Here is a 25239-nt window from a genome sequence, read left to right as displayed (position 1 = left end):
ACATACCTATAAATCTGGTTATTATATAGTAAAATTATAGATGTAAAGTAAAATATAGCCATTTCACTCTTTTCTTGAAAGTGTCAAAAACATAAAACTTAAAAAACATAAAAGTAACATTTTAAAAAAGATATATTTACTAATTTTGTGTGTGTGTATGTGTGAGTGTGTTGCCTGAGAGTATGTGTACCATCTGCATGCAGGAGCTGTGAAGGCCAGAAGAATGAAGGAGAGCTCCTGGAACTGGAGTTACAGGCTCTGTGGATGCAGGGGAAAAAACTCAGATCCAGCAAGGTTTCTGAGCCATCTCTCCAGCAACGGAAAAGTAACATTTTTGTTGTATAACTAAGAATTACATTAATTATAAAATTTGTTTTTATTTTTCAAAGGGTCTTATTCATTATGGACGAGATAACCAGAATTTAGATATTTTACTCTTCCAAGAAGTTCTGGAGTACGTGTCTAGGATAGACAGAGTGCTGAGTTTCCCTGGAGGCTCCCTTTTGCTGGCAGGACGCAGTGGTGTGGGGCGGCGCACGGTCACATCCGTCGTCAGTCACATGCACGGTGCGGTGCTGTTCTCCCCGAAGATTTCCAGGGGCTATGAGCCAAAGCAGTTCAAAAACGACCTCAAACATGTGAGTTGTGACAGTGTCTTCTTCATCTGGTTTTATTTTTAATTTTAATTTTTTTTATCTGGTTTTAAATCTTGCTAGTTATTAAAGCCTTTAAGTCTTCACAGGTAACATAATCTTTCTTTTACTTTTGTTGATTATTTTCCCAATAATTACTAAATTTTAAAATGCACGTGGGAGAGTCCTGTTAGGATATTGAGGTGTGGGCATCTGAGATTATGGGAAGTCAGACTGGGTGATAAACAGGACTCTGAATTGTATGGGAAGAATATACTTATGAAAATGATCTAATTTTTGTTTCACTGACTTCTAAAATAAATTTTCCTTTAAGTTATAATTATTGATGACTCTACTGTTCAAATTATACAGGTAAAATGTGATTTTCTTTCTGTTTCTCAGTTCTAAACAAATTGGTAAATAGGTACCAAGTAAGCTGGGTGTGGTATACTTGGGAGGAAAAGGTAGCAGGATCCTGCCAAGTTCAAGTGCAGCCTGAGTCACATAGAAAGAAGCTGTGTCTAAAACACAATACCATCAAGCCAGCTGACCTGCAAATAGATCAATGCATTTATTCACGTCCTCATATAGAGAACTTTGTGCTCTGGAACTTTTGTGCCTCGGGCCATCCTCAGACATACACTTCGTTTCACTCGTCAGACTGTGTTCAAGTTGTGACGTGTTGTCACTTGTTCACATGACATGTTTTCATGCCAGGCAAGGATAGGGATGGGTAACTGCTCCAACAGTCCACCAAGAGAACTGATGTTGCCCACATTTGCAGGTGCTGCATCTCGCGGGAATCGAATCACAGCAGGTTGTCTTACTTCTTGAGGATTACCAGTTTGTGCATCCTATGTTTTTGGAGATGATCAATAGCCTTTTGTCTTCAGGTAAGTGAATAGTTTTATGCAGCAAATAAAAGTACTGTGGTGAAGATTACCCAACTTAAATTACATTGCATAAAGGTTACCTGTATCACCAAGAACCTTGACTTTAGTTGTTACTCTGACACAACGTAGGCTCCCATCCTGTTCCCTCTATTCAACCACTTTCGGTGTCTATCCTCTTTGCCCTGTGAATGAGAATTAAGCATCCTCTCTAGGGTCCTCCTTGTCATTTAGCTTCTTTAGGTCTGTGGTTTGTAGTATTGTTATTCTGTACTATATGGCTGGTATCTGGTAAAGTGAGTATATACTCTGTGTGTCTTTCTGGGTCTGGGTTACCTCACTCAGGATGATCTTTTCTAGTTCCGTCCATTTGCCTGCAAATTTCATAATTTCCTTGTTTTTAATTGCTGAGTAGTATTCCACTTTGTAAATGTACCACAATTTTTGTATCGAGTCTTCGGTTCAGGGACATATAGGTTGCTTCCAATTTCTGGCTATTATGAATAAAGCTGCTACAAACATACTTGAGCAAATGTCCTGTGGTGTATGGTGGAGCATCTTTTGGGTATATACCCAGGGGTGGTACAGCTGGATCTTGAGGTAGAGATATTTCCAATTTTCTGAGAAAGTGTCAGAGTGATTTCTAAAGTGGTTGTACAAATTTGCACTCCCCCCAGCAATGGAGGAGTGTTCCTCATTCTTCACATCCTTGCCAGGATGTACTGTCCCTTGAGTTTTTGATCTTAGCCGTTCTGATGAGTGTAAGATGGAATCTCAGAGTAAATTTGATTTGCATTTCTCTGATGACAAAGGATGTTGAACATTTCTTTAATTGTTTCTCCACTGTTCAGTATTCTTCTGTTGAGAATTCAGTTTAGCTCTGTTTCCCATTTTCTGATTGGCTTATTTGGTTTATTGGTGTCTTAATTTCTTGAGTTCTTTATGTATTTTAGATATTAGTCCTTTGTCAGATGTAGGGTTGGTGAAGATCTTTTCCCAGTTCTGTTGACAGTGTTCTTTGCTTTATAGAAGCTTTTCATGAGGTCCCATTTATTAATTGTTGATCTCAGAGCATGAGCTGTTGGTTTTCTGAAAGATTCCACCCAGCAGGGGATCGAAAGATATGCTAAGACACACAGCCAAACTTTGGTCAGAGCACAGGGAATCTTACGGAAGAGGGGGGGATAGAAGGACCCCAAGGAAATAGGAGCTCTGCAAGGAGACCAACAAAGCCAACAAAGCTGGGACCAGTGGTGTCTGCAGATAGTGATGCACTGTACATGGAGACGAACTAGATGCCCTGCTCAGATATAGCCCATGGCAGCTTAGTTTTCATGTGGGTTCCCTAGTAAGGGGAACAGGGGCTATCTCTGGCATGGACTCAGTTGCCTGCTCTTTGATTATTTCGACCTGACAGAGTGGCCTTGCCAGTTTACAGAGACAGAAGATCTAGGCAGTCCTGGTGAGACTTGATAGGCTTGGGTCAGATGGTAGGAGAGAAGGGCTCCCCCTTTCTGTGGTCGAGGGGAGGAGAATAGGGGAGAAGTAGGAGAGGAGGTGGGTTTAGAAGGAGATGAGGGAGGGGGCTACAATGGGATATAAAGTGAATAAATTGTTATAAAAAATAAAGAAATAACGAGAAAAAATTAAGCACTCCCCCAAAAGAAAGAACTGACACATGGTTATGACTGAAGAAAATATATTAAGCTTACTAGAACCAAGAATTTAGGAATTTTGTAAAGTCATTGTTAATATTCCTGGTAATGACTGAACAGAAAAATTTAACATAAAAATTGGAGATTATTTTGTTTGTAAAAATTTTTTTTGAATTGGTATATGCTGGTTACAATTAAAATAAAATGTAATATTTTCCCACAGGCGAGGTCCCTGGACTGTATACTTTGGAAGAACTAGAGCCTTTGCTGTTGCCTCTGAAAGATCAAGCTTCTCAGGATGGCTTTTTTGGACCAGTCTTCAATTACTTCACATACAGTAAGGGACAGAGAATTCATTACTAAGTTTACAGTCTGACTGGAGTGAAATAAATTCCATTTAATATGGTGCTCCACTCAGCTTGTTACCTTGACCTCTTGACTTAATTAGGGGTGGGGAGGGAATGAAGAAAGGTAATAAGTTAATCAATGATAGATAGCTACACAGAAAAATTGGGTCATATGGGCTGCTCTTGCTTGGATGAAGTGGAACCCAGAATCTTAGTACGATTCCTATGCACAGCACGGGAGGCAGGGTTGGCTAGTCTAGCTAGGAGGTACGGTGACTAATCATTCCTAAACACCCATTCTTGTACACTGTCAACATTTGTGCTTAGATCAGAGAAAGATTTTGTCATCACTCTGAGCCTAACCCAGATAGGGTCAACTTTGCTAATCTCTCATGGGTGTGAGGCATTGGTCCTTGACATGGCCATGGACCTGCTTCTTTGGATGTTTTTTGTTTGTTTGTTTGTTTTTTCTTTTTTGGTTTTTAAGGTCTCACTGTGGAGCCCTGGCTGTCCTGGAACTCACAGAGATCCACTTGCCTCTGCTCCCGCATTCTGGGACTACGAGTGCTTCACCCCAGCATGTACTTTTTTACCAGCGCACATTCGCTAGGGACTTCCATGGCTCTCCCCAGTTTAATTCACCTTGAGTTTTCAGTAGATTTAAAAATATTCTCAAATTAAGGGTTCTGAGGTAGTTAATACCTTTTTCTATTTTTTTCCCTGCAGGTTTTAGAAAGTTGTGTAGAGGGTCCTATAGTAACAATATCGTAGGATATTTTATCAGACGGCAACGTCAGAATTGCAGTGATCTTTTTTTTGGAATACCAGTATTGCTATTTGCATTTTTATCTGATCATATATGCTTACTGTAGTAGATTTTGTCCTGAATAAGAAAGTAAGCCTTTGTGGTGTTTTAAAATGCTAAATAACTATTTATACAGAAGCACTGTCTTGTGTACTATGGAAAGAAAACAGAATTTTTTAAAAAGGCAAAAATCACAGCTCCCAGCCATTCCTATACGATATTTTATATTTTTTCATTGCATACATGACTTACAAAAACACATGGTCCAATATTTTTATTTATTCTTTGAGAATTTCGTACACATATACCACATATCTTGATGATAGCAACCCTTTGCTTTCCCTCTAACTCCTAGGATCCCTCCCACAGCTCACTCCCAGATGATGCCTTCTTCTTGTAACCCACTGAGTCCAGCCCTGCTGCCCACCTGCACGTGGCTTTGGGGCAGATAAAGATTTTAGGCAATCTACGAGGGCCCACTTCCTTGAAGAAGCAAGTAGTTTTTTTAACCGGTGTGGTAATCTTGCCTTAATATTATTTTGAGGCTTGCTTTTTGTCATAAGCAGGTCCTACTATTTTATTTACAAAAAAAAAAAAAAAGGATCATCTCATTAAACCAGTTCATATACAAGTTGCCTGACTTACCGGTAGTCTCATAATTTTCTATGATTACCGTTTCTTACAAATTTTTCAGGGATTCAACAAAACTTGCATATTGTCTTGATTATGGATTCTGCGAATTTGAACTTCATAATGAACTGTGAGAGTAACCCAGCTTTGCATAAGAAATGTCAGGTGCTGTGGATGGAGGGCTGGTCAGACAGCAGCATGAAGAAGGTACGTTCTGATGTGGAAACTAAGCACATCGGCTTAAGGTCACTCCCACAGGTTCTGTCTGGTGCTAGTTTGAGCATTAGCTTAACTTAGGCACCGGGCATTTCTACTCTGTTTTCTTGTATCTTAGGAAAGTTTAGTTGAATGTAGAATTGTAGATTGAAACTTGTATTTGAGTGTTGAAATTTTAATGAAGTAAAGAGATAAATACCTTTAAAAATTATGCTTGGGATTTGTTAGACTAACAGGTGCTAGCCTAGAATGAAAACAAAATCATAGTAAGTTTTTTTGTTTTTTTTTCAGGACAGGGTTTCTCTGTGTAGCCCTGGCTGTCCTGGAACTCACTCTATAGACCAGGCTGGCCTTGAACAGAGATCTACCTGCCTCTTCCCCATGAGTGCTGGAAAAGGTGTGCACCACTACCACCTGGCTGTGGAGTTAAGAATTCTTCAAGGTCAAACTTGAAGTTCCTTACAAAAACCATACTGATACTCTAAAATGTGTAAAGGAATTGAGTTTAAAGTATAAACTCATAGCACCTTTGAAACTACATTATGCTTATTTTACTTTATTTGAGTTAGTAATAACCTTAGACAGTGTGCTTTGAATGATATTCACATTCTCAACTGCTTTCTCAAGTGTGTGTTTATGTCTGGTGCATTCCAGAGTCAGTGTGCTGTTATAGCACAGGCACAGGTCTATGGCTGAGGTTCCCATAAACAGACAGAGGGCAGGTCTGCTGCTTTGGCCTCCATGGACAGAAAGTGAGCAGGTTTAGAGTGTTGAATAAATACTCTTGTGTATTTTCTCCCTGCTTGAGTGGATGAAGTAAGTGTGAGCTTGGAAATCGAGGACACTTGCACAAATGTAATTATGTTTTACCAAGGAATTAAAGCTGAAAAGAGTTAAGTTAGGGTTTGAAAAAGAGGAGTGGTGATGTAAACATGGTTGAGTCCCTAGAGACTGTAGACTGGAGCAGAGGCTGGGCAGAGGCTGGTGCTAAGAGGGAGTCAGCTTGGAAGACAAGTGTCTTGGAAAAGGGTGGGGCACTCAAAGGTAGAGCCTACCACCCAAGCGTGTTGCAAGTGTGAGCACCAAGTTTAGATCTCCCAGGAGCCATACAAAAGGTTTAAGGCCAGCCTGGTCTACATAGTGACTCCAGGACAGCCAAGGCTACACAGACAAAGCCTGTCTCGAAAAACAAACAAACAAAAAAAAAAAAAGGAAAGAAAAGAAAAAAAGTTGAACACGGTGGGCATGTAAAAAGGTATGCGTGCTTACAATCCCAACTGTGCGGAAGCAGACACAGGTGGGGCCTTAGCCAGGAAGCAAGAGACCTTGTCTCCGTGGAGGTGTTCACCATTCCTGAGAATGACGCTTGGGGTTGCCCTCCGGCTTCTGTGGGCATGAATACATAATGCTATATGCTTGCACGAACTTCCTCCACAAATGCTCCCCCAAATACACTGTACTCCACAACTGTTAGAGCTTTGTTGCTTTGTCATCAACCAGTGAGGGGAAGTTCAGCAGTAGTTAAAGGAAATAGTTTTCAGTTCATTCAGTCTTAAAGAAATGTTCTGTATTTTAGATACCAGAAATGTTATTCAGTGAAACAGATGTTGAAGAAAAATATGACAAAAAAAGAAAAGACGAAAAGAAAAATAATTCAGGTAGTATTTTGGTTTTTTTTTTTTTTAAATATGTACTTAAGAAATGCTACTTGTTCTCATGGTATATATTCATGGAAGATGATTATAAATTTAATTCATGAAAATTGTAACAGCCAGATTTACTGTGCATGAAGTTTTGTTTGCTTTTTGGTTTTTCAAGACAGGGTTTCTCTGTGTAACAGAGCTCTGGCTGTCTTGGACGCGCTTTGTAGACCAGGCTGGCTTTGGACTCACAGAGATCTGCCTGCCTCTGCCTCCAGAGTGCTGGGATTACAGGCATGCACCACCATACTTGGCCTTTTCCATTTTGTTTGTTTGTTTTTTAGTTCATGAAAATTTGAACCCTTTTTATTTTTAAATTAAATTTGTGTCATATGGAAGGCAAAACAGTATGTACAAAATTGTCACAAATTTAAAAATATATATTTCTTGGTGCGTGGGCAGATGTAAACTGCTTGTATGCGCGCATGTGGGCCTGAGCTTGATTTTCAGTTTGGCTCTTGGCTTGTAACCCCAGTTCTAGAGAGACAGAGGATCCTGCCTGGCCTCAATGGCTGCAACAACTCCTGGGGAGCGACACCTGAGGCTGACCTTTGGGCTCCATGTGCATGTGTACTCTCAGATACATGAGTGCCCCCACAAACATATTTTCTCATCTAGTGAGCTCAAGTCCTGATCATATTGTTTTGACTCTCATCCGTAGATGTGCCATATAACTTCATTTAACTCTAGAAAGTTTTGTGATGTTTTGCTGAGTATAGATGGTATAGTTTCTCAGTTGTAACTTTGAATTAGCCCTTTTTATACCACAGCCACATTCGTTCTCTACCATGAGCGTCGAATGTTGAAGTGTTTACTGAACTTGTTTATGCTGGGTGCACGGCTATTTACTGAAGGAGCCAACAGTTTAGTGAAAGCAGGAATCGTGCTCTACACATCAAGCTTTGTGTAGCCAGAGAGTGGTGTTGGAAGTTCATTTAAAGTGTGTTGGAAGGTGTGGCCTTGGTGGCGAGTATCACAGGTAGAAGTCCTCTGGACAGCCAGTCTGGAAAAGGTGTTTGAAGACAGTTGGAAAAGCAACATAGGCATTGTTATGGAGCTGGGAAAAGTAGTGGAAGGATCTGAAACACAGTTGGGGCCAGTTTAAATGAAGACACAGGACTGGCAGGGTCAGTGATTCAGAGCTTAGCAGACAGTATTGAATTTGCAAGTGAATTTGCATGATGGGGGAGGGAAGGGTTTTAGAGATTGTTAGGAATATAATCTAGGTCTGTCTCCCCACCTCCATGCCATCCTCTCTTTTTTTCCTCAGGGAGTGTGAAGTGGTTAGTACAGGGAAATGACAAGTAACTAGGTCACTTTACAGGTGCATCTTTCTGATGTGGGGCCGACAAGGCCTGGACCAAGGAAGAGGTGAGGTGAGAGACAAGGATGGACTAGGAGGGTATTGAGAAATAGTTGCCATTGGGCTACTGTATGTAAGGCTGTGACACACAGGAAGGGAGGAGCCAGCGCTCTCCCTGGCTTCTGGCCTGACACAGTAATTAGAAGGTGGCTTCAGTCACTGCAAGAGGGGATGCACATGGTCAGTGAGGGGGGAGTGTGTGTTTGATCACATATGCTTTCAGTTCCATGTGAGCTTACTCTTAACTGTCTGATTTTCTTTATCAAATGAGATTTTAATCGCTTTAGAATCCCTTTTCTATATCAAGTACCTTTTACTGTGTTGACTTTCTGATTACAAGCATAATATAGTTCTAATTAATCTATTATCTTAAGCTAACCAATAGGTAGATTTTACAACAATAGCCATGTTCAGGGGAAATAAGTAACAGTATATGATAGAGCTTACTGCATTCATAGAGATATAGGAACTTGCGAGCACAGGAGCTCTGGATGCTTTTATGTTTTTAAGAAAGGTCTTGTGTTTATGATTATGTAGAGTGGGGTATTTGAGATAAAAGTAAGATTATTTGATATTATTTGATGTCATTCTTAATGTATCGTGCTTATAAATACTTGTACTTCCTTTCTTTTTCTAGTTGATCCCGACTTTCTAAAATCATTCTTATTAATCCATGAGTCTTGTAAAGCATATGGGGCCACCCCAAGCAGGTACATGACCTTTCTGCGCGTGTATTCTGCCATCAGCAGCAGCAAGAGAAAGGAATTACTGAAAAGACAAAGCCATTTACAGGTAGAGTATTGGTAATCTTGAAAGATTTCGGTTTTAGTTATTAATTATTATGTCTTGAGTTACTGCTTATAGGGAATGATTGTGCAGCTCACAATGCCATGTTTCATGTGGCGTATATTTCCTACAAGAAAATAATGTATAATAAGCCCTCCAGAAACAGACTTCTCTATAGTGTTTTCCACTAGATTACAGTGAGGAACGTTTCTTCATTAATAATTGTTTCACTTCTAAGAATAACATTTATTGTTTTAGACAGCTATAGTGCTGCCACCTAAGCATTTTTTCTTTTTCCGTTTTCTTTTTATAGAAAGCATTTCTTTTAAAGATTGAGAAATAATTATTTAGGTGTCATGGTCCACAGTTGTAATCAAAACTTTTAGGAGACTAAGGTAGAAGCATTGGGAGCTAGCCAAACCTTTATCTCAGGAGACCAGAAAAAAGAGAGAAAACAGAGGAAAAGTAAACAGTGCTTTTGTAAATATTACTAGAAAGGTTAACATTTGACTTTATGAAACTGAAGTTATGTTTTAAAAGTAAATTGATGTTTTTGATTAAAATTATATTTTTTAAAATAATGTTCTTACCCATGCCATTTCACATTCTGAACAGTTTTCTTTGTGTATTATTCTAAATATAGAGATTCAACTTAAATGTGGGTTTAAAGTGCCCCTGGGGTAGAGCCTACCGTATACTAGGTGGTGGCTTCAATCTCTAGCCCCATATGCAGCCCACCACACACACACCAGAATCCCAGCTTTTAAACTTGGCAGAGAATATTTTCTTTTTCAAAATTCTATCTTCTTTCTGGTACAATAAAATAATAGGATTCAACTTAATTTAAGACCTACTTGTCTAAATCATGCTTTAAAATTTCTTTTCTTATTTAACTCACTGAGTCCATTTGGTGTTGCCTATGTGTACATGACTGTGGAGTCGTCCCTTGGAACGTCGTCCCTTGGAACCTGTGGCTCCACCCAGAGAGTGAATGCCCACAGCTGCCAGTTACCAGCAATTGTTCAGTGAGGAGTGGATTCCCTTAGGGGCCTCTCTCATACCCAAGCTGGAATTTTTAACTGGGCTTATCTCATGGGAGTCTTGGTCAGGTCACCAAAGCTCCTCTGTTTTCATTTGTGCAGTAGCCATATCACATCTGGAGGGGAGCATTCCCGGCACTCTCCTCCTCACCCTCTGGTGCTTTGTTTCCTCTCCCTTGATGTTCCTGGGGATTGGTGTACATGCCCCTTTCTGGATGGCTGCTGACAGTCTTTCTCTTAGCACTTTAAACGGGATGAATATCTGCATTAAGCACTACCTACCACAATAAGAAGCTTCTCTGACAAAGACTGGCATCAATCCAGACTGAAGTCTCTGACAACTAGACCATTTGATAGGAAAACAATATCAGTATAGGCTCTACTATGAACTTGATCATGTGGAGTAGGCCTCAGGTTAAGCTTGCACTAGAGCACCAGTGAGCATGTCTCACCTGACAGATTATTAGTGTGGCTTTTAGGGTCCAGTGCTGAATAAGAACATTGATATCTTTTCTGCCTGAGCAGACTGCATAGTACCTTCCTGCTAAATGAAAGCTAACCAGCATGACAGAGGCAGGTCAAGATTTATGCCTCACCATCCTGTGTCCAGAGTGTGTGGTGTTTTCACAGTAGTGTCTTACTATCTAGTTCTGATGGGGAATTAAGAGGATGTGATTTTGGAGGGGGTATTTCCTGACTTAGATCATATTTGTGCTTTGTGTAAAGTATTTGAATGTGCACAACTGTTCCTGCATTGAGTCACCTGTATCTCGGTCAATGTTGATTATATTCTTCTTTCTCCTTGGCCATCTCTCTAAATCTGAGAAGGGAGAGAAACCTAGCTTACCTAACAGAAGAGAAAGAATTTGCTTGTGTGGCCATTACTTAGATTAGTCATGGCGAGTAGGACAGAGGGCTCTAATGGCCATGTCAGGCCCAGTGCCTTCTCAGAGCAGAGGTACTTTTGACAGTGTCCACCAGCACTGTTTGTGGGGTGCACAAAGACAAACCAAGCCACCTGTAAGGAAGGCTCACTCTGGTTACAGACCAAAAGGGTCACTGAATATTTCTTTCCTTTCTGTTACATACAGTGAATAAAAAAAGATTCATCCCGCTGATTAGTTTATTGAATATTCTGTTGTTCTGTCCAGCATTCACTGTTAGGCTTTAAGGCAGTGGTTCTCAACCTTCATAATGTGGCGACTCTTTAATACAATTCTTCCTGTAGTGACCCCAACATAAAATTATTTTGTTATTTTTACAACTATTACATAACTGTAATTTTGCTGCTGCTGGGAATCATAATGTAAATATTTATTATGTAGGACATCTGATATGTGACTCCAAAGGGGTCAAGAACCACTGCTTTAAAGGGCTTTTCCTTAAATTGCTGTCAAGTATTTTACTGCATTATTGATGGATATGACGCTTACTAAAACATTCTAATTAGCAATAAGAAGATGGTCCTCTTCCGCATTTACTAGATTGTTTTCACAGGGCTTGCCTGTGTGCATGTAGAGTTCTTTATTTTATATCTCCAATCTGTGTTGATTTAGGCTGGTGTGTCTAAACTAAATGAAGCCAAAGCTCTGGTGGATGAGCTGAACAGAAAGGCCGGTGAGCAGAGCGTTCTGCTCCGGATGAAGCAGGATGAGGCCGACGCTGCGCTTCAGGAGATCACAGTGTCCATGCAGGTGGGGATTGGGAGGGCTGGAGCCATAGACAAATGAGTGAAATGGAGGTCCTCTGTAGCACTTGTCAGTGTGAGAAAAAAACATTGTATAGTTGCTCACCCAGTCTCTCACAGTGAGCGTTAGAGGACTTGAATGTCATTTTTCCTCATTGGTCATACTAATGGTATCTCATATTCATCTATATCAGCTGTTCATATATTAAAATCAGGGTGGACATCTGTAGAACGGACATTTATGTTCTGCTTGTGAAATAGGTATCTCTTTTAGCTTACTCTCTCCTTCAGACTGTGGCATTTTTACTCCTTTTAATACTTTCAAGATTCATAAAACATCTTATTTTTTCACTTTGTTTGTTTATTTATTTATTTATATTCATTTTACAGCCTGATCCCAGCCCCTTCCTCCTCTCTTCTCAGTCCTACCCTCATGCCTCCTCTTCCCATTCACCTTTTCTCCTTTTTTCTCAGAGAAGGGGAGGCTCCTCAGGGGTTCCAGCTCACCTGGCACCTCAAGTCACAGCAGGACTAGGAGCATCCTCTCCCATTGAGGCCAGACAAGGCAGCCCATCTAGGGGAAAGGATCCAGTGACAGACAACAGAGTCAGAGAAAGCCTCTTTCCCCATTATTAGAAGACCCACATTATGAACAGACTATACATTTGCTACACATTGTACATGTTTAGGTCTAACCCATGCATGCTCTTTGGTTGTTGGTTCAATCTCAGTGAGTCCCCATAGGCCCAAGTTGCTTGACCCTATAGGTCTTCTTGCAGTGTCCTTGACCCCTCCAGCTCTTTCTTGTCTTCCTCCCACTCTTCCACAAGACTCCCTTAACTTGGCCTATTGTTTGGCTGTGTGTCTGTGCATCTGTTTCCATCAGCTGCTGGATGAAGTCTTTAAGAAGACAGATATGCTAGGCTCCTGTGTGCAAGCATAGCAGAGTATCATTAATAGTGTCAGGGGTTGGCTCTCTCCCATGGGTAGGTCTCAAGTTGGACTAGTCATTGGTTGGCCATTCCCTCCATCTCTGCTCCATCTTTACCCCTGCTCATCTTCGAGGCAGGACAAATTTTGGGTTGAAGGTTTTATGGATGTGTTGGTGTCCTTCTTACTTCACCTGGCTATAGGAGGTGGCAACTCCAGGCTCCTTAACCCTTGCTGCTAGGGTCACCCTCATAAACTTCCAGGAGCCTCCCCTTTCCTAGAACTATCCCCTCCCCATATACACACACACATACACACACACGGATTTCTGTTCTCCCTTCCAGCCTTCCTTAACTCCATCCCAGTTATGCTCCTCACCCATCTCCAAACCAGTTCTTTCTGTCTGTCTACTTCAGGTGTCTATTTTATTTCCTCTTTTTAGTAAAATTTAAGCATCCTCCCTTGGGCACTCCTTGGCTTCTTTGGGTCTGTAGATTGTAGCATGCTTAGCCTATATTTTATGGCTAATATAAACTTATAAGTGAGTATATATCATGTGTGTCTTTCTGGGTCTGGGTTACCTCACTCAGGATGATCTTTTCTAGTTTCATCCATTTGCCTGCAAATTACATGATGCCTTTGTTTTTAATTTCTGAGTAGTATTTTGTAAAAGTGCCACACTTCTTTTTTTTTTTAAATCATTCTTCAGTACAGGGACATCCAGTTTGTTTCCAGAATCTGACTATTACAAATAAAGCTGCTATGAATATACTTGAGCAAGTGTCCTTGTTGGATGGTGGAGCGTCTTTTAGATGTATGCTCAGGAGTGGTATAGCTGGGTCTTGAGGTAGAGCTGTTCCCAATTTTCTGAGAAAGCTCCATATTGAGTTCCACAGTGGCTGTTCAAGTTTGCACTCCCACCAGCAATGGAGGAGGGTCCCCCTTTCTCCACATCCAGTATCTTTTAAAAACTCATATTTATATTTCAGTGCTTTTTAATTACATTTCCTAAGCATCACCTTTCTTTTACTGAGCTTAGTCCAAGGAACTTTCAAAGAAGTTCCTTCTTTGCCTGGGTGTTGTTTCTGCATTGCTCATTGCATCGTTTCACCACCAGCATCAGAGGACTGGAGAGCTGTCCATTCCCTTTGTGTTCTGCAGCCAAGTTTCTTTTTTGAAGTTAACTGTCCTTGAAATAGACGTACTCAGCCCAGATTTCCACTTGCAGAATAAGGAAGGCTTGAGAATGAACTCATAATTTTCCTTTTCTGTGTTTCTATTCTGCTGATGGTGGTAAAGTAGAGCTAAGTTTTGAAGACACACCTTATAAACCATGCCAGATCTCTGTGCCATCATTCTGTCTTATCTGTCGCTCAAATGGACTTTCTGGTTGTCCTGTTTTTTTTTTTTTTTTTTTGTCAAATTGATAGAAGGTAGTTATCTGGGAAGAGGATCCTCAGTTGAGAAACCTACCTTCATTATGCCATTGACCTAAAATTAATATAAAAACTTAGGAAACATTGTTTCAGCAAAGGCTAAATGTTTATGTTATGCTTTTACACACTGGTAGTATTATAAGTGATTATAATGCCATGATCCTATTCCTGTAGGATGCTAGTGAACAAAAGACAGAACTTGAAAGACTGAAACAGAAAATAGCAGAAGAAGTTGTTAAAATTGAAGAGAGAAAAAGTAAAATTGATGATGAATTAAAAGAAGTACAAGTAAGTTAAAAATATGTTCTAATCAAATGTGAGTATGATCCTTTCACATATTTGCCTACCATTGTATTTGAGTATAAATGTTACTGTCGCTTAGCTTATTTTATACCACTGTTGTCAGTGTTTTCTGTGCCCAGAGTATCAGTCATGGAAATAGAAGCAAACAGGAGAGCCTTCCAGGGATTAAGTAGGGCAGACTGTTGAGTCTGTTTTCTCCAGATTTGACCAAGTGACCAGACTTTTCCTATAATATAAAGGAACCCTGGAAAATGGAAAAAGTATCCCAAAACAGATTTGCCAAATGAGAATGATGCAAAATGCGTTATTTTCTTTTATGTGTTTAAAGGAGGAAGGCAATTAGTAACTATAGTCATTTTACTAAAATGTCAATATATATTACATGATTGTAAAATGTTATTGATTTTTAAAAACACATGTTGACATTGTTTTGATTGATGTTTGTCTCTTAGCCTCTAGTCAATGAAGCTAAGCTAGCAGTTGGAAATATCAGGCCAGAATCTCTTTCAGAAATACGCTCGCTGCGCATGCCACCAGATGTAATCCGAGATATCCTTGAAGGAGTTTTGAGGTTAATGGGTATCTTTGATACATCATGGGTAAGCATGAAAAGGTAAGTTTTTAGTTGATTCAAAACTTTTTTTTTCAGCAATGAGCTTTACCTTACTGCATGCATATAGCTTTAGATCACAGCTTTGGAGGTATTCATCATGTCAGGGAGGGGTGGGCCCGCTCACGTCACCAGGGCTGGTGCTCCAGCCTGTGGGGTTGTGCATTAAGCCTCTCTAGAAGTGTCATAGGATGCTAGAGGCTAACCCAAATTAGAGAATCCCTGACAAAGTAAAGGCTAATCTAGGTGATTCTAGACCCTGGTGAGGTGATAATCAATATCAACTGCACATTGGCTAAACCTCTAAGGTATATTTTCCTTTATATTTCCTTAGGAAGTAGGTATTACCACTGTGACAGCGTCCTGCCCTCAGGTCATCTCACCATAAGGATATCCCACCATAAGGGCAGCCCACTGTGAGGGCACCCCTCTGTGAGGGCGCCCTGCTGTGATATCAGTCTACTGTGAGGGCAGCCCACTGTGAAGGCACCCCACTGTGATAACAGCCCACTGTGAGGACAGCCCACTGTGAAGGCATCCCACTGTGATAACAGCCCACTGTGAGGACAGCCCACTGTGAAGGCATCCCACTGTGATAACAGCCCACTGTGAGGACAGCCCACTGTGAAGGCATCCCACTGTGAGGATGGCCCAATGTGAGGACAGCCCACTGTGAAGGCACCCCACTGTGATAGCACCCCACTGTGATAACAGCCCACTGTGAGGACAGCCCACTGTGATAACAGCCCACTGTGATAATAGCCCACTGTGAGGACAGCCCACTGGGATAACAGCCCACACTGAGGGCAGCCCATTATGATAACAGCCCACACTGAGGGCAGCCCATTGTGGGAATGTCTCACAGAAATTAAACTGGGTCATGAAAGGGAGACAAGTTCTTGCCCAAAAGCCAGCCATTTTCTTCATCCACAAAGCCAATCCAAGTGCCCACTACTGCCTCTGAATTATCCCCAGAACTGTCTGTTGTCTCTTTTCCATTAGAAGGTTGTTTCTAGGACACCACTTATCCACCAAGTTAGCAGTCTCTGCCTTCATCCTTCCTGGAACAGGGCTCAGCTTCCTGAACAGCACACGTGCCTTATCCCCTCCCTAGACAGAATGACTGCTTTGGCTGCATTTACATTTCCTCCTCCTCTTCTACAGTTGTGGTAGTTCCGGCTGTACTCTGGCACCTTGTCTTGGGTGGTCTACTTCCTGTGGCTGTCGTCATGGCTGCCTATCAGGATCATTCTTAATATTTTGTTTACTATTTCTCAAACTAACTTTTATCTAAAGAGATAGTAAAAAGTGTTGTTAGCCTTGCTGGTACTTGGATGGAAGGATATCTGGGAAATCACAACTCAGAGGCCTGGGAAGTTATCACAGCTCTGAGGTAGGACAGTGTCCCCAGGGTATCCTGAGACATGGGAACCCAGGAACCAAACAGCTCCAATAGGAGGCCTCCTTAGCAGAGACTTTTTAGCTCCTTGGAGATGGTTGCCCCAACTGTTGATGAACTGAGATGCTTAGGAGCCTGAACTCCACTCCTTCACTTCATTACTCTCTTCTTCTTCATTGCTTCTTTAATGAGAGAGTCACACCAGGCAGTACATCTCTTAAAAGAAATTTATTTGAGGGATGAATACAGGTGTGACCACCTCTATTCCCAGGAGAAGGCAGCAGGGAAGTGGGCAGACTTTATATAGGATATCTTAGGGGGCAGAGCTTTCTAGGGAAGGGATTTCCAGACTGAGTATTAGGGAGTATCCCTGAGTTTAGGGAGCTCAGGGATTGGTGGGGATTTTCTGTTCAGGGATTAGTCAGTTCTCCTGCTCAGGGATTGGTGTGTTTTTGTCCACACTTTTCACCTCAAATTAGCATAATCTGGTGTGAATCCTACTGAGGAGCTGGAGATGACAGAGAATTGGGAGGAAGCTGCTGGAGCTTTCTCAGGCAGGGGCTCAGGCCACTTTTCAGCCTTGAGGGATTATAAAGTACACAAAAAGTTCAGAATTTACAAACAATCCATTGTGAAGGCAGTAGGCTGAAGCAGGAAAGGTTGTTGTCATGGACAGCTCCCATGGTGTCAGCAGGTATTCTGAGGCAGGAAAGGTGCGGGCTCCCATAGCAGTAGGCTGAGGCAGGAAAGTCACCGTGGACAGCTCCCACATTGTTGCTGACAGGAGCCGCCATTTTGTCTACAGTCTCCACACCCCCAGGACTGGAAGGAGGACAGCTAGCCACTTGTAGTTTTAGTGGCCTGCTGCTCAAGAGCTAGGCATAGCTCTTGGGTTAGGGGATATGGAGGATCAGAGGACTTCCACAGCCGGGGGCCAGTGGGTCACAGGACTGGGGTGGCAGAGGGCTGCTTGGATTTGCTAATGCTGGAGGGTCAGACAACAGGGGATCATCAGGAGGGCTTGGGCGGAATCGGGACAGTTTGGGATGACAGGCCTCTTGGCTTGGTGGTGGCCTGCCAATGCTTGAGGTGGCCTGCTGCAGCTTAGGCAGTACTGCAGCTTGGGGTGGTATCGCCGCCGCCATCCCTCTGCTCTGGCAGCTGGCTGCTTTGATTGCTGCAGCTGGCTGCAGCTATGAGAGCCTGACACAGAGGCTGCCCTGAAATGTCAAGGTATGTGTGATTATATCAAAATGTAAATATTTTTTCTCTCCAGTTGATTATTCAAAAGGTTAACTGAGGAAGAGGAATGCCTGAGAATCTTTAACAATGACCACTAAATTTAGTAACTTATTTAATCCTTACATAGTAGATAAACATTGTGATTTCACTGTAAGTTACCGATGAAGAAATTATAATCACTATTGTGAGAGTCTTATACTTTGGGGATGTTTTGGAGAGAGAGTGGGTGAGAGAAAAAGGGTAGTAAACAGCAGAAGTAAGGGAGAGAGGCTATGGGAGGAGTGAGTGAGTTAGAATAAAACAAGACAAAAACTAGAAGCGGAGAGAATTAACATGGAGCCACTTAGCTTCAAGTCTTTCACAGAACATTGGTGCTGGGGTTTATGTAGTTGATAACCATATTGATGGGAGTTCTTTTTACTTCTGGAGATAGGGGTTAGGATGAGAAGCGTGCAATACTTGACAGCAGGGAGAGTGGCTGTCTAGACAGTGTGATTGTCACAGTCCATGTGCTGGCCGGCTTGTCACAGGATGGCAGAAAGCTTGCTTCATGCTCTTAAAGCGTGGGTTTCTTGTTCATTAAAGCATAATAGTTACTAGCGCTATGTTGAATCTTCATATCCTCTGTTGTTAACTAATTGGCTTTAAGTACTATCGACATCACATTTATTTAGGAAGAACAATTTTTAGTAGCCATATTTGAGTTATTGTGCCTTCTTTCTAGCTTCCTTGCTAAAAGGGGTGTGAGAGAAGACATTGCAACTTTTGATGCCCGGAACATCCCGAAGGAGATACGGGAGAGTGTGGAGGACATTCTCTTCAAAAACAAAGCCTCTTTTGATCCAAAGGTAGTTTTGTTTTTCACTCTATGTAAACAGCTTTTTACTTTGGGATTCTTTGTCATTACCATTTGTCTAGGTTGTCCAAAAACTAATATTAAGGAAAAAACAAAGCTTTAAGGTTTGCTATCCTCCATGGGCTTTGAATCTAGAGTTTATTGTCTTCTTATCCTTTCCTTTTCTTTCTTTTTTTTTTCCCACATAATTCCTCATTGCTTTTTCTTCTGCTGGGTATGTCTGTAGCAATGGGCATCTGTTTCTGCGAACATATATCAAATTTCAATAAAGTTTAACTTAAATGATTCTGACACTTTTAAAATTCTTTATTTAAATGTTAACTCTTCTTTGACAAAAATAACAATGCTTTTAAAATTACTCTCATTTAATAAAAGCTTACCACATATAGAGGGGAAAATGTGTATTCTTTATCAAGGAGGCAGAACAGTCATGTGCATTCTAAATGATCACATGTACTTTAAAAAGTTTAACTTTAAACTGCAAGTGAGTTCAGAAATACTTATTTTGTTTAATAAAAACAGTTTACTATAGTTTAAACCATCAATCAAAAGCTTAAGTAAAATTTTTAAATAAATGCCTAGATAAAATATTGACATTATCTTTATGTGTATTCAATGTTAAGTCAGGTACGGATACCTTGTAATGATTTTTTTTTTTGTTGTTTCAGAATGCTAAGCGTGCCAGCACTGCAGCTGCTCCTTTGGCTGCTTGGGTTAAAGCTAACGTACAGTACTCCCATGTCTTGGAACGGATCCAGCCTCTGGAAACGGAGCAGTCAGGATTAGAGTCGTAAGTAAAACACCAAGTAAGATGATCTGACCTGCATTGCTGTCAGTTTGATGCATGTATTATATTGTTCATGGTGATTTTGGTTTGAGGTGTTTGTTTTGCCCCGACCTCAAAATGGCAGCTGACAAAGTAAACTTACAGATGAGTTAGTGAAATCCCAAGGTAAGAACCTAACGGATCCACAAAGCAGCCAGCTTGAGGATGGATGGCAGAAGCCACCAGTGTCTCCTGTGTCTGGGTTGAACAAGTAGGTGTTTGTCCAGAAGAGCCAATGTGAAAAAAGAATGGCTTAGCATTTAGAACATGTGTAATGTTATTTCTGCATTGGTTATCTGGGAATTATTTAAGATGTGTTTCCTCAAATAGCATCTGAGCAGGTAGGAAGAATAGTCACCTACTTAGCCTTGGAGATTGGAGATGCACTTTGCTATTGTTATTAGCCCCACATTCCATTTATTTCATTTATTCTAAATGCAGGCCAAGAGGTTTATTGCATGTGTCATTAACTTTGGATATTACCTAGAAAACCCATTTTAGCGAAAAATTCGATTTGTTTTTCAATATTAATTACATAAAAATTTTGTATTAAGTCATTTTGGCTGTTATTATTATTTATTATTATTATTATATATGGTACATTTGTTTTATGAATTTATTTTCTGTCTTCCATATCTTTTTTGTCCCCCCTTTCTTGACTTAGTGGAGATTGAACCCCAAATCTTGGGCTTGCTCCACCGCTGTGCTGCATCCCTTTTCCCCCTGAGAGCTACTTCTGCTCTCTGTATGATTCTTCACAATAACAGCTGACCTCACTTTGAAAATGGGCATCCTTTTCCCACTTTCTCTTCTGTCAGGTTTCGTGTGTCTGGTTTATGTTGAGGTCTTTGATCCACTTGGACTTGAGTTTTGTTCAGAGTGATAGACATGGATCTATTTGTATTCTTGTACATGCCAAAATCCAGTTATACCAGCACCATTTGCTTTATTTTTTACAAAACTTCTTGAACAGAACACCAGTAGCACAGGTGCTAATATTGACAGTTGATAAATGGGACCTCATAAAATTGAATAGTTTCTGTAAGGCAAAGGACACCATCAATAAAACAAAATGGCAGCCTACCTAATGGGAAAAGATTTTCATTTAATCCATATTTGGCAAACGACTACTATATATCCAAAATATATAAAGAACTCATGAAACTAGACATAAACAAGCCAGATAATTCAATTGAAAAATGTGTTATAGATCTAAACAGACAATTCTCAACAGAGGAATCTCAAATGGCTGAGAAACATTTAAGCAAATGTTCAACATCAGGAAAATGCAAACCAAAATGACTCTGAGATTCCATCTTTCACCTGTCAGAATGACTAAGATGAAAAACACAAGTAACAACTCATGGTGGCGAGGGTGTGGAGCAATGGGAAAACTCCTCTGTTGCTAGTGAGAGTGCAAACTTGTACAGCCACTTTGGAAATCAATAGTGTGGTTTTCCAGAAAATTAAGAATTAATCTATTTAAAGACCCAGCTATACCACTCCTGGACATATACACAAAGGATGCTCCACCATACCACAAGGACACTTGCTCAACTATATTCAGAGCAGCTTTATTAAGAGTAGCCAGAATCTGGAAACAATCTAGATGCCCCTTGACTGAAGAATAGATAAAGAAAATGTGGTACCTTTATACAATATAGTATTATTCAGCTGTTAAAAAAAAAATGACACCATAAAATTTTCAGGCAAATGGGTGGAACTAAAAAAAAAAATCACCCAGAGTGAGGTAACCCAAAAAGACAAACATGATATGTACTCAGTTATAAATGGATATTAGCTATAAAGGAAAGGCTAAACATGCTATAGTCTATAGACCCATAAAGGGCAAGTAACAAGGAAAAGCCAATGGAGGGGCAGAATAGCTTTCAAGAGTTGACTTAGCACACTAGGGGTGAGAATGGGAGAGATCAGGTTTGGGTTGGGAGAAGAGAGTCCTGGGAGAGACAACTGGAGAAGGTGTTATTTTGTAGAAGGTGGAAACCTAGTGCAACAGAACCTCCCTGGACTCTACAATAGTGACCCTAGCAAAGACTCCTAGTGTTGGGGACATGGAGCCATCTTCTGTGACCAGGCAAGGCTTACAGTAGAGGGACTGGGACACAAGCCCAGCAACAGAACCTTTCACCTACAATTTGTCCTGTATGCAAGATGTACTGGGGTAAAGGTAGCAGGGAACTTGAGGTAGTGGCTAGCCAGTGACTGGTCTAACTTGAGAGCCATGCTACTCCAGAGGGAGCCCACACATGGTACTACCTGGAGGACCAGGAACCAGAGTCTGGATAGCCCAGAGTCCTAGGCTAGACCAAACCATGACTGGAAAAAAAAAGTCAGTAAAACAATTCCTGATGATATTCTGCTACATTCATAGACCAAAGCCTTGCATCAGAGAAGCTTCATCTAGCAACTGATAGGAGCAAATGCAAGAGACCCACAGCCAAACGTTAGGCAGAGCTCAGGGAATCTCACGGAAGAGGGGGAGGAAGGATTGATTGTAGGAGCCAGCAGAGGGACAAGGGCACCATAGAAGGTACATAGAATCAACTAAGCAGGACCCATAGGTGCTCACAGAGACTGAACTGTCAATCAGGGAGCCTATATGGCTCTGACCTCACTCCACTGCATATATGTTAAGATTATGAAGCTTGATGTCCTTGTCGGACTCCTAACAGTGGGAGTAGAAGTTGTGTCTGACTCTTGCTTTTAGGACCCTTTTACTCGTTGGATGGGTTGCCTCATCCAACCTTGATGTGAGGTTATGTGCCTGGTCTTACTGTAACGTGTTCTATATTTGGTTGTATCCAAGGGAAGCCTGCTCTTTTCTGAAGGGAGATGGAGGAGTGGATCTGGGTGAGAGGGAAGGTTGGGGACACTGTGAGGAGAGGGAGGGGAAACTGAGGTCAGAATGTAATATATGAGAGAATAATTAATAAATGAATGAATTGATGAATAAACAAATGAATGCATAGATGATTAAGAAAATGGATCATCCCTTCCTGCTCATATGCTATGGGTTTATCTGTCGTCTGTCAGCACAAACCTGGAAGCGTAATTGGTGATCTCATTGTTTTCTTTTTTCCTTAGTGTTAATATTATTCTGGATTAGAACTCCAGGCTCTTGCCTAAAGCTGTTATCTCAGAACTTTTTGCCATCATTGTTCTGGGTAATTCCTCTGTCTTTTTTTGTATGTTCTTTTATTTTATTATGAAATTTTTCAGTTCCTTGTTTTTTTTTTAATTATTTTCTATGAAAATATACATGAGACAAAAAGTTTTTTGAGTTCTTGCACATACATATCCTATTATTGTATGTTTTCAGCATTGGAATGACATATATATAGTGATTTGATGAACTTATTCCATCATGTGATCTCTGTGCCAGAAGCTTCAGCAACATCTTGGTCTTTTCACTCTTTCAGATGCTTAGTGATATATGCTTGAGGCCTTTTTGCTTGTAGTCTTTTTGCACTGAGTCTTCAGATGATGTGTGTGCATACACTGAAGGTCAAGAACCCCATTTCTGCCGGTGCAGAATCCCGTTTTCAGAGTGGACCCCATTTCTGCTGGCTTCCAGAGTGCAGCCTTGTTCTTGGGAAAGTCGTGCTGTTTGTTTCCCTTTTTTGGTACTTTTTCCCTTTGGAAGTTTTTAGGACCCTGCTTCTGGAGTTGTGAGCCTCTACAGTTTTGGGTAGGATACACTCAGTGCACATGTTGGCTCTGGAGATGTTTATTAATCCTTTAATAGTTTCCTTTTGCACCTGTCACTAAACTGAGCTGCACTATACTGTGCAGTCATCACTCATGAAAGTCTATGTCATGTTTCACTGTAATTAGCAAGTCCTAAAGTAGTTTGTTTCTAAGGGGGTTGTTGCATTCTTCTGTGAAGCTCTTCCAGATTTTGACACTTTTAATTTATCTGTAAATGAACTGCTCATTTAGATTTCAGTCGTAACTGTAGTTCTAATTTTAATTCAAGACAGGATATGTTTGAAATTTTTTTCTGGTGAACTTTTCATTTTTTTTTAAGTTGTGCTTATTTTAAGGAAGACCCCAGGAGATGCTATACACCCTTTTCTTTCCTTTTGCTGTCATGCTTAGATGGATAAATGATCTCTCCTCCCCATGTGCCACACACCAGAATGAAGCTGCCATGCTTCTACAAAAAGAAAGTGCTCTTTTCAGAAGGAAGGACTGGCTTCATCTTCATGATCAGAAACTTCTAGTAGTCTGGTGGTAGAATGTCAGAACCAGTCTTGTCTTCTCTTATATCTGGTCTTAATAATTTCAGGGTTCTGTTAACAACAGTGACACCTTGTGCAAAATAGGGGAAGGTCTTCCATGGGAAGACCCTTGGTCCAGGGACTCTGCTTGTAGTGCGTACAGCTCACCTGCCTGCTTTCCGTGCCTGCACTCCTCTGCTCTAGCAGGTTTCCTCCCATTGCTACACCATCCTGGTTGTATTTCTAGTGCCCTGTAAGTCTTTTCAATTCTCTAACATTCTCTCTATCTACCTGAGGGTATACTTCCTCCTGTAATTACATGTTCATTGGCTTTGTTTTGGTTCTGGTTAAGAAGCCTTCTGGACATGACAAGTCCTTGCCTTTGAGCAATCAGCATGCAGTCATGGAAACTGGAGTGTGTGGTTCTGTTTCCCTGCTGCTAGTGTGAGGATTCAGTGTTCAGGTGTAGACTGGCCAGGTAAGAACAGCTCCAATATTTGGGGATGCCTTTTAGAGTGAAAAAGACATTCACTTTTCCCATAAAGAAGTGTCATATCTTGTCTGTATGGTGTCAGTGGGGCTAGAGAGGGTTGGGTGGATTAGCAGCTAGAAGTGTTGAATTTTGGGTTGGTTTAAAGTCTGTTTCAGGGGAGGGATGGAGTTTGAGATCTAACTCTTCAGTGCATCTCACCAACTTCTGGACATTTGTGTCTCTAGCTTTTCTGTTACTTTCAGAGACAGATGCTGTCTACCTTCTAAGCAATTAGAATTCTGTTTATTTTACCATTCTTTCCCACAGACATCTCAGGTTTTTGTTTGCTGGTTTGTTTTTATTCTGTCCTGTCAGTACCTATTTTCCGAATTTTATTGAAAAATTTCCTTTGCCATAGTTTTAAGATTACCTTTATCATATATGCAGGATGTCCATATTTATTTCCCTCACATCATTTTATATGGTTTGAAAGGAGATAGATGAACATGTTTACTGTTTTTATTTAAAAGTCTAAATTTGCAAGTCTTTTAAAATACAAATTCCAAGAAGCAATATGAGTTATATCAAAGGATTCACTTTTAGTTTTGGCATTGCTTCATATATCTATACAGAAGTGTTATAATACTGACCTGTGGTAGTTCTGTCCCATTTACTACACTATCATTCCTTAAAATGCTGCTTTAATGTTGAAATCTAAGATAGAATGCCATCTAACATTGAATCATACTACAGGAATTTGAAGAAAACTGAAGATAGGAAAAGGAAACTAGAAGATCTTCTTAACTCTGTTGGTCAAAAAGTATCAGAACTCAAAGAAAAGTAAGTTTGGCTTGAAACTGCAGCACACCTGAGCTTATTTGAAAGGTTTTCACATCCTAGTTGTAACTGTTGTTTTGTCCTCTTGTCACATCACTCTCAGGTTGAGATGGTTATAGAGTAGTTGAGATGCTCTACTTACTTAGCTATGTGATGGGTCATGCCTGTGGCCCAGTGCTTAGGACAAGGAAGCAGAGGATCAGGAGTCTAAGATGATCCTGGGCTACATGGCTAGTTAGAGGGGAGCCTGGGCTATATAAGACCTGGGTGAAAAACAAAATGAAAAAAACAAAGCCAAAATAATTAACAGTAGTACTTTTCTACAAGTTTTTTTCC

The 25239-nt window shown here is 40.7% G+C and overlaps 1 protein-coding gene across 2 annotated transcripts in view; it reads left to right on the top strand.

Moving 5' to 3' along the window:
• Positions 1-25239, top strand: part of Dync2h1 (dynein cytoplasmic 2 heavy chain 1) — a 202259-nt gene that overhangs the window by 67829 nt on the left and 109191 nt on the right. For both annotated transcript variants that reach the window (XM_021652837.2, XM_021652836.2), the window contains exons 49-60: positions 390-638; positions 1417-1525; positions 3401-3514; positions 5024-5166; positions 6752-6833; positions 8876-9030; positions 11621-11758; positions 14292-14405; positions 14873-15033; positions 18396-18519; positions 19196-19317; positions 24820-24906. In XM_021652837.2, coding sequence (XP_021508512.1) covers positions 390-638; positions 1417-1525; positions 3401-3514; positions 5024-5166; positions 6752-6833; positions 8876-9030; positions 11621-11758; positions 14292-14405; positions 14873-15033; positions 18396-18519; positions 19196-19317; positions 24820-24906 — 1598 coding nt within the window. The remainder of the gene's footprint in view (positions 1-389; positions 639-1416; positions 1526-3400; positions 3515-5023; positions 5167-6751; positions 6834-8875; positions 9031-11620; positions 11759-14291; positions 14406-14872; positions 15034-18395; positions 18520-19195; positions 19318-24819; positions 24907-25239) is intronic.

The sequence above is a fragment of the Meriones unguiculatus genome, chromosome 1 (assembly GCF_030254825.1).
Source record: "Meriones unguiculatus strain TT.TT164.6M chromosome 1, Bangor_MerUng_6.1, whole genome shotgun sequence".
Classification (NCBI taxonomy): domain Eukaryota; kingdom Metazoa; phylum Chordata; class Mammalia; order Rodentia; family Muridae; genus Meriones; species Meriones unguiculatus.
Note: the sequence above shows the minus strand (reverse complement) of the source record. Positions and strands in the feature narration are given on the sequence as shown.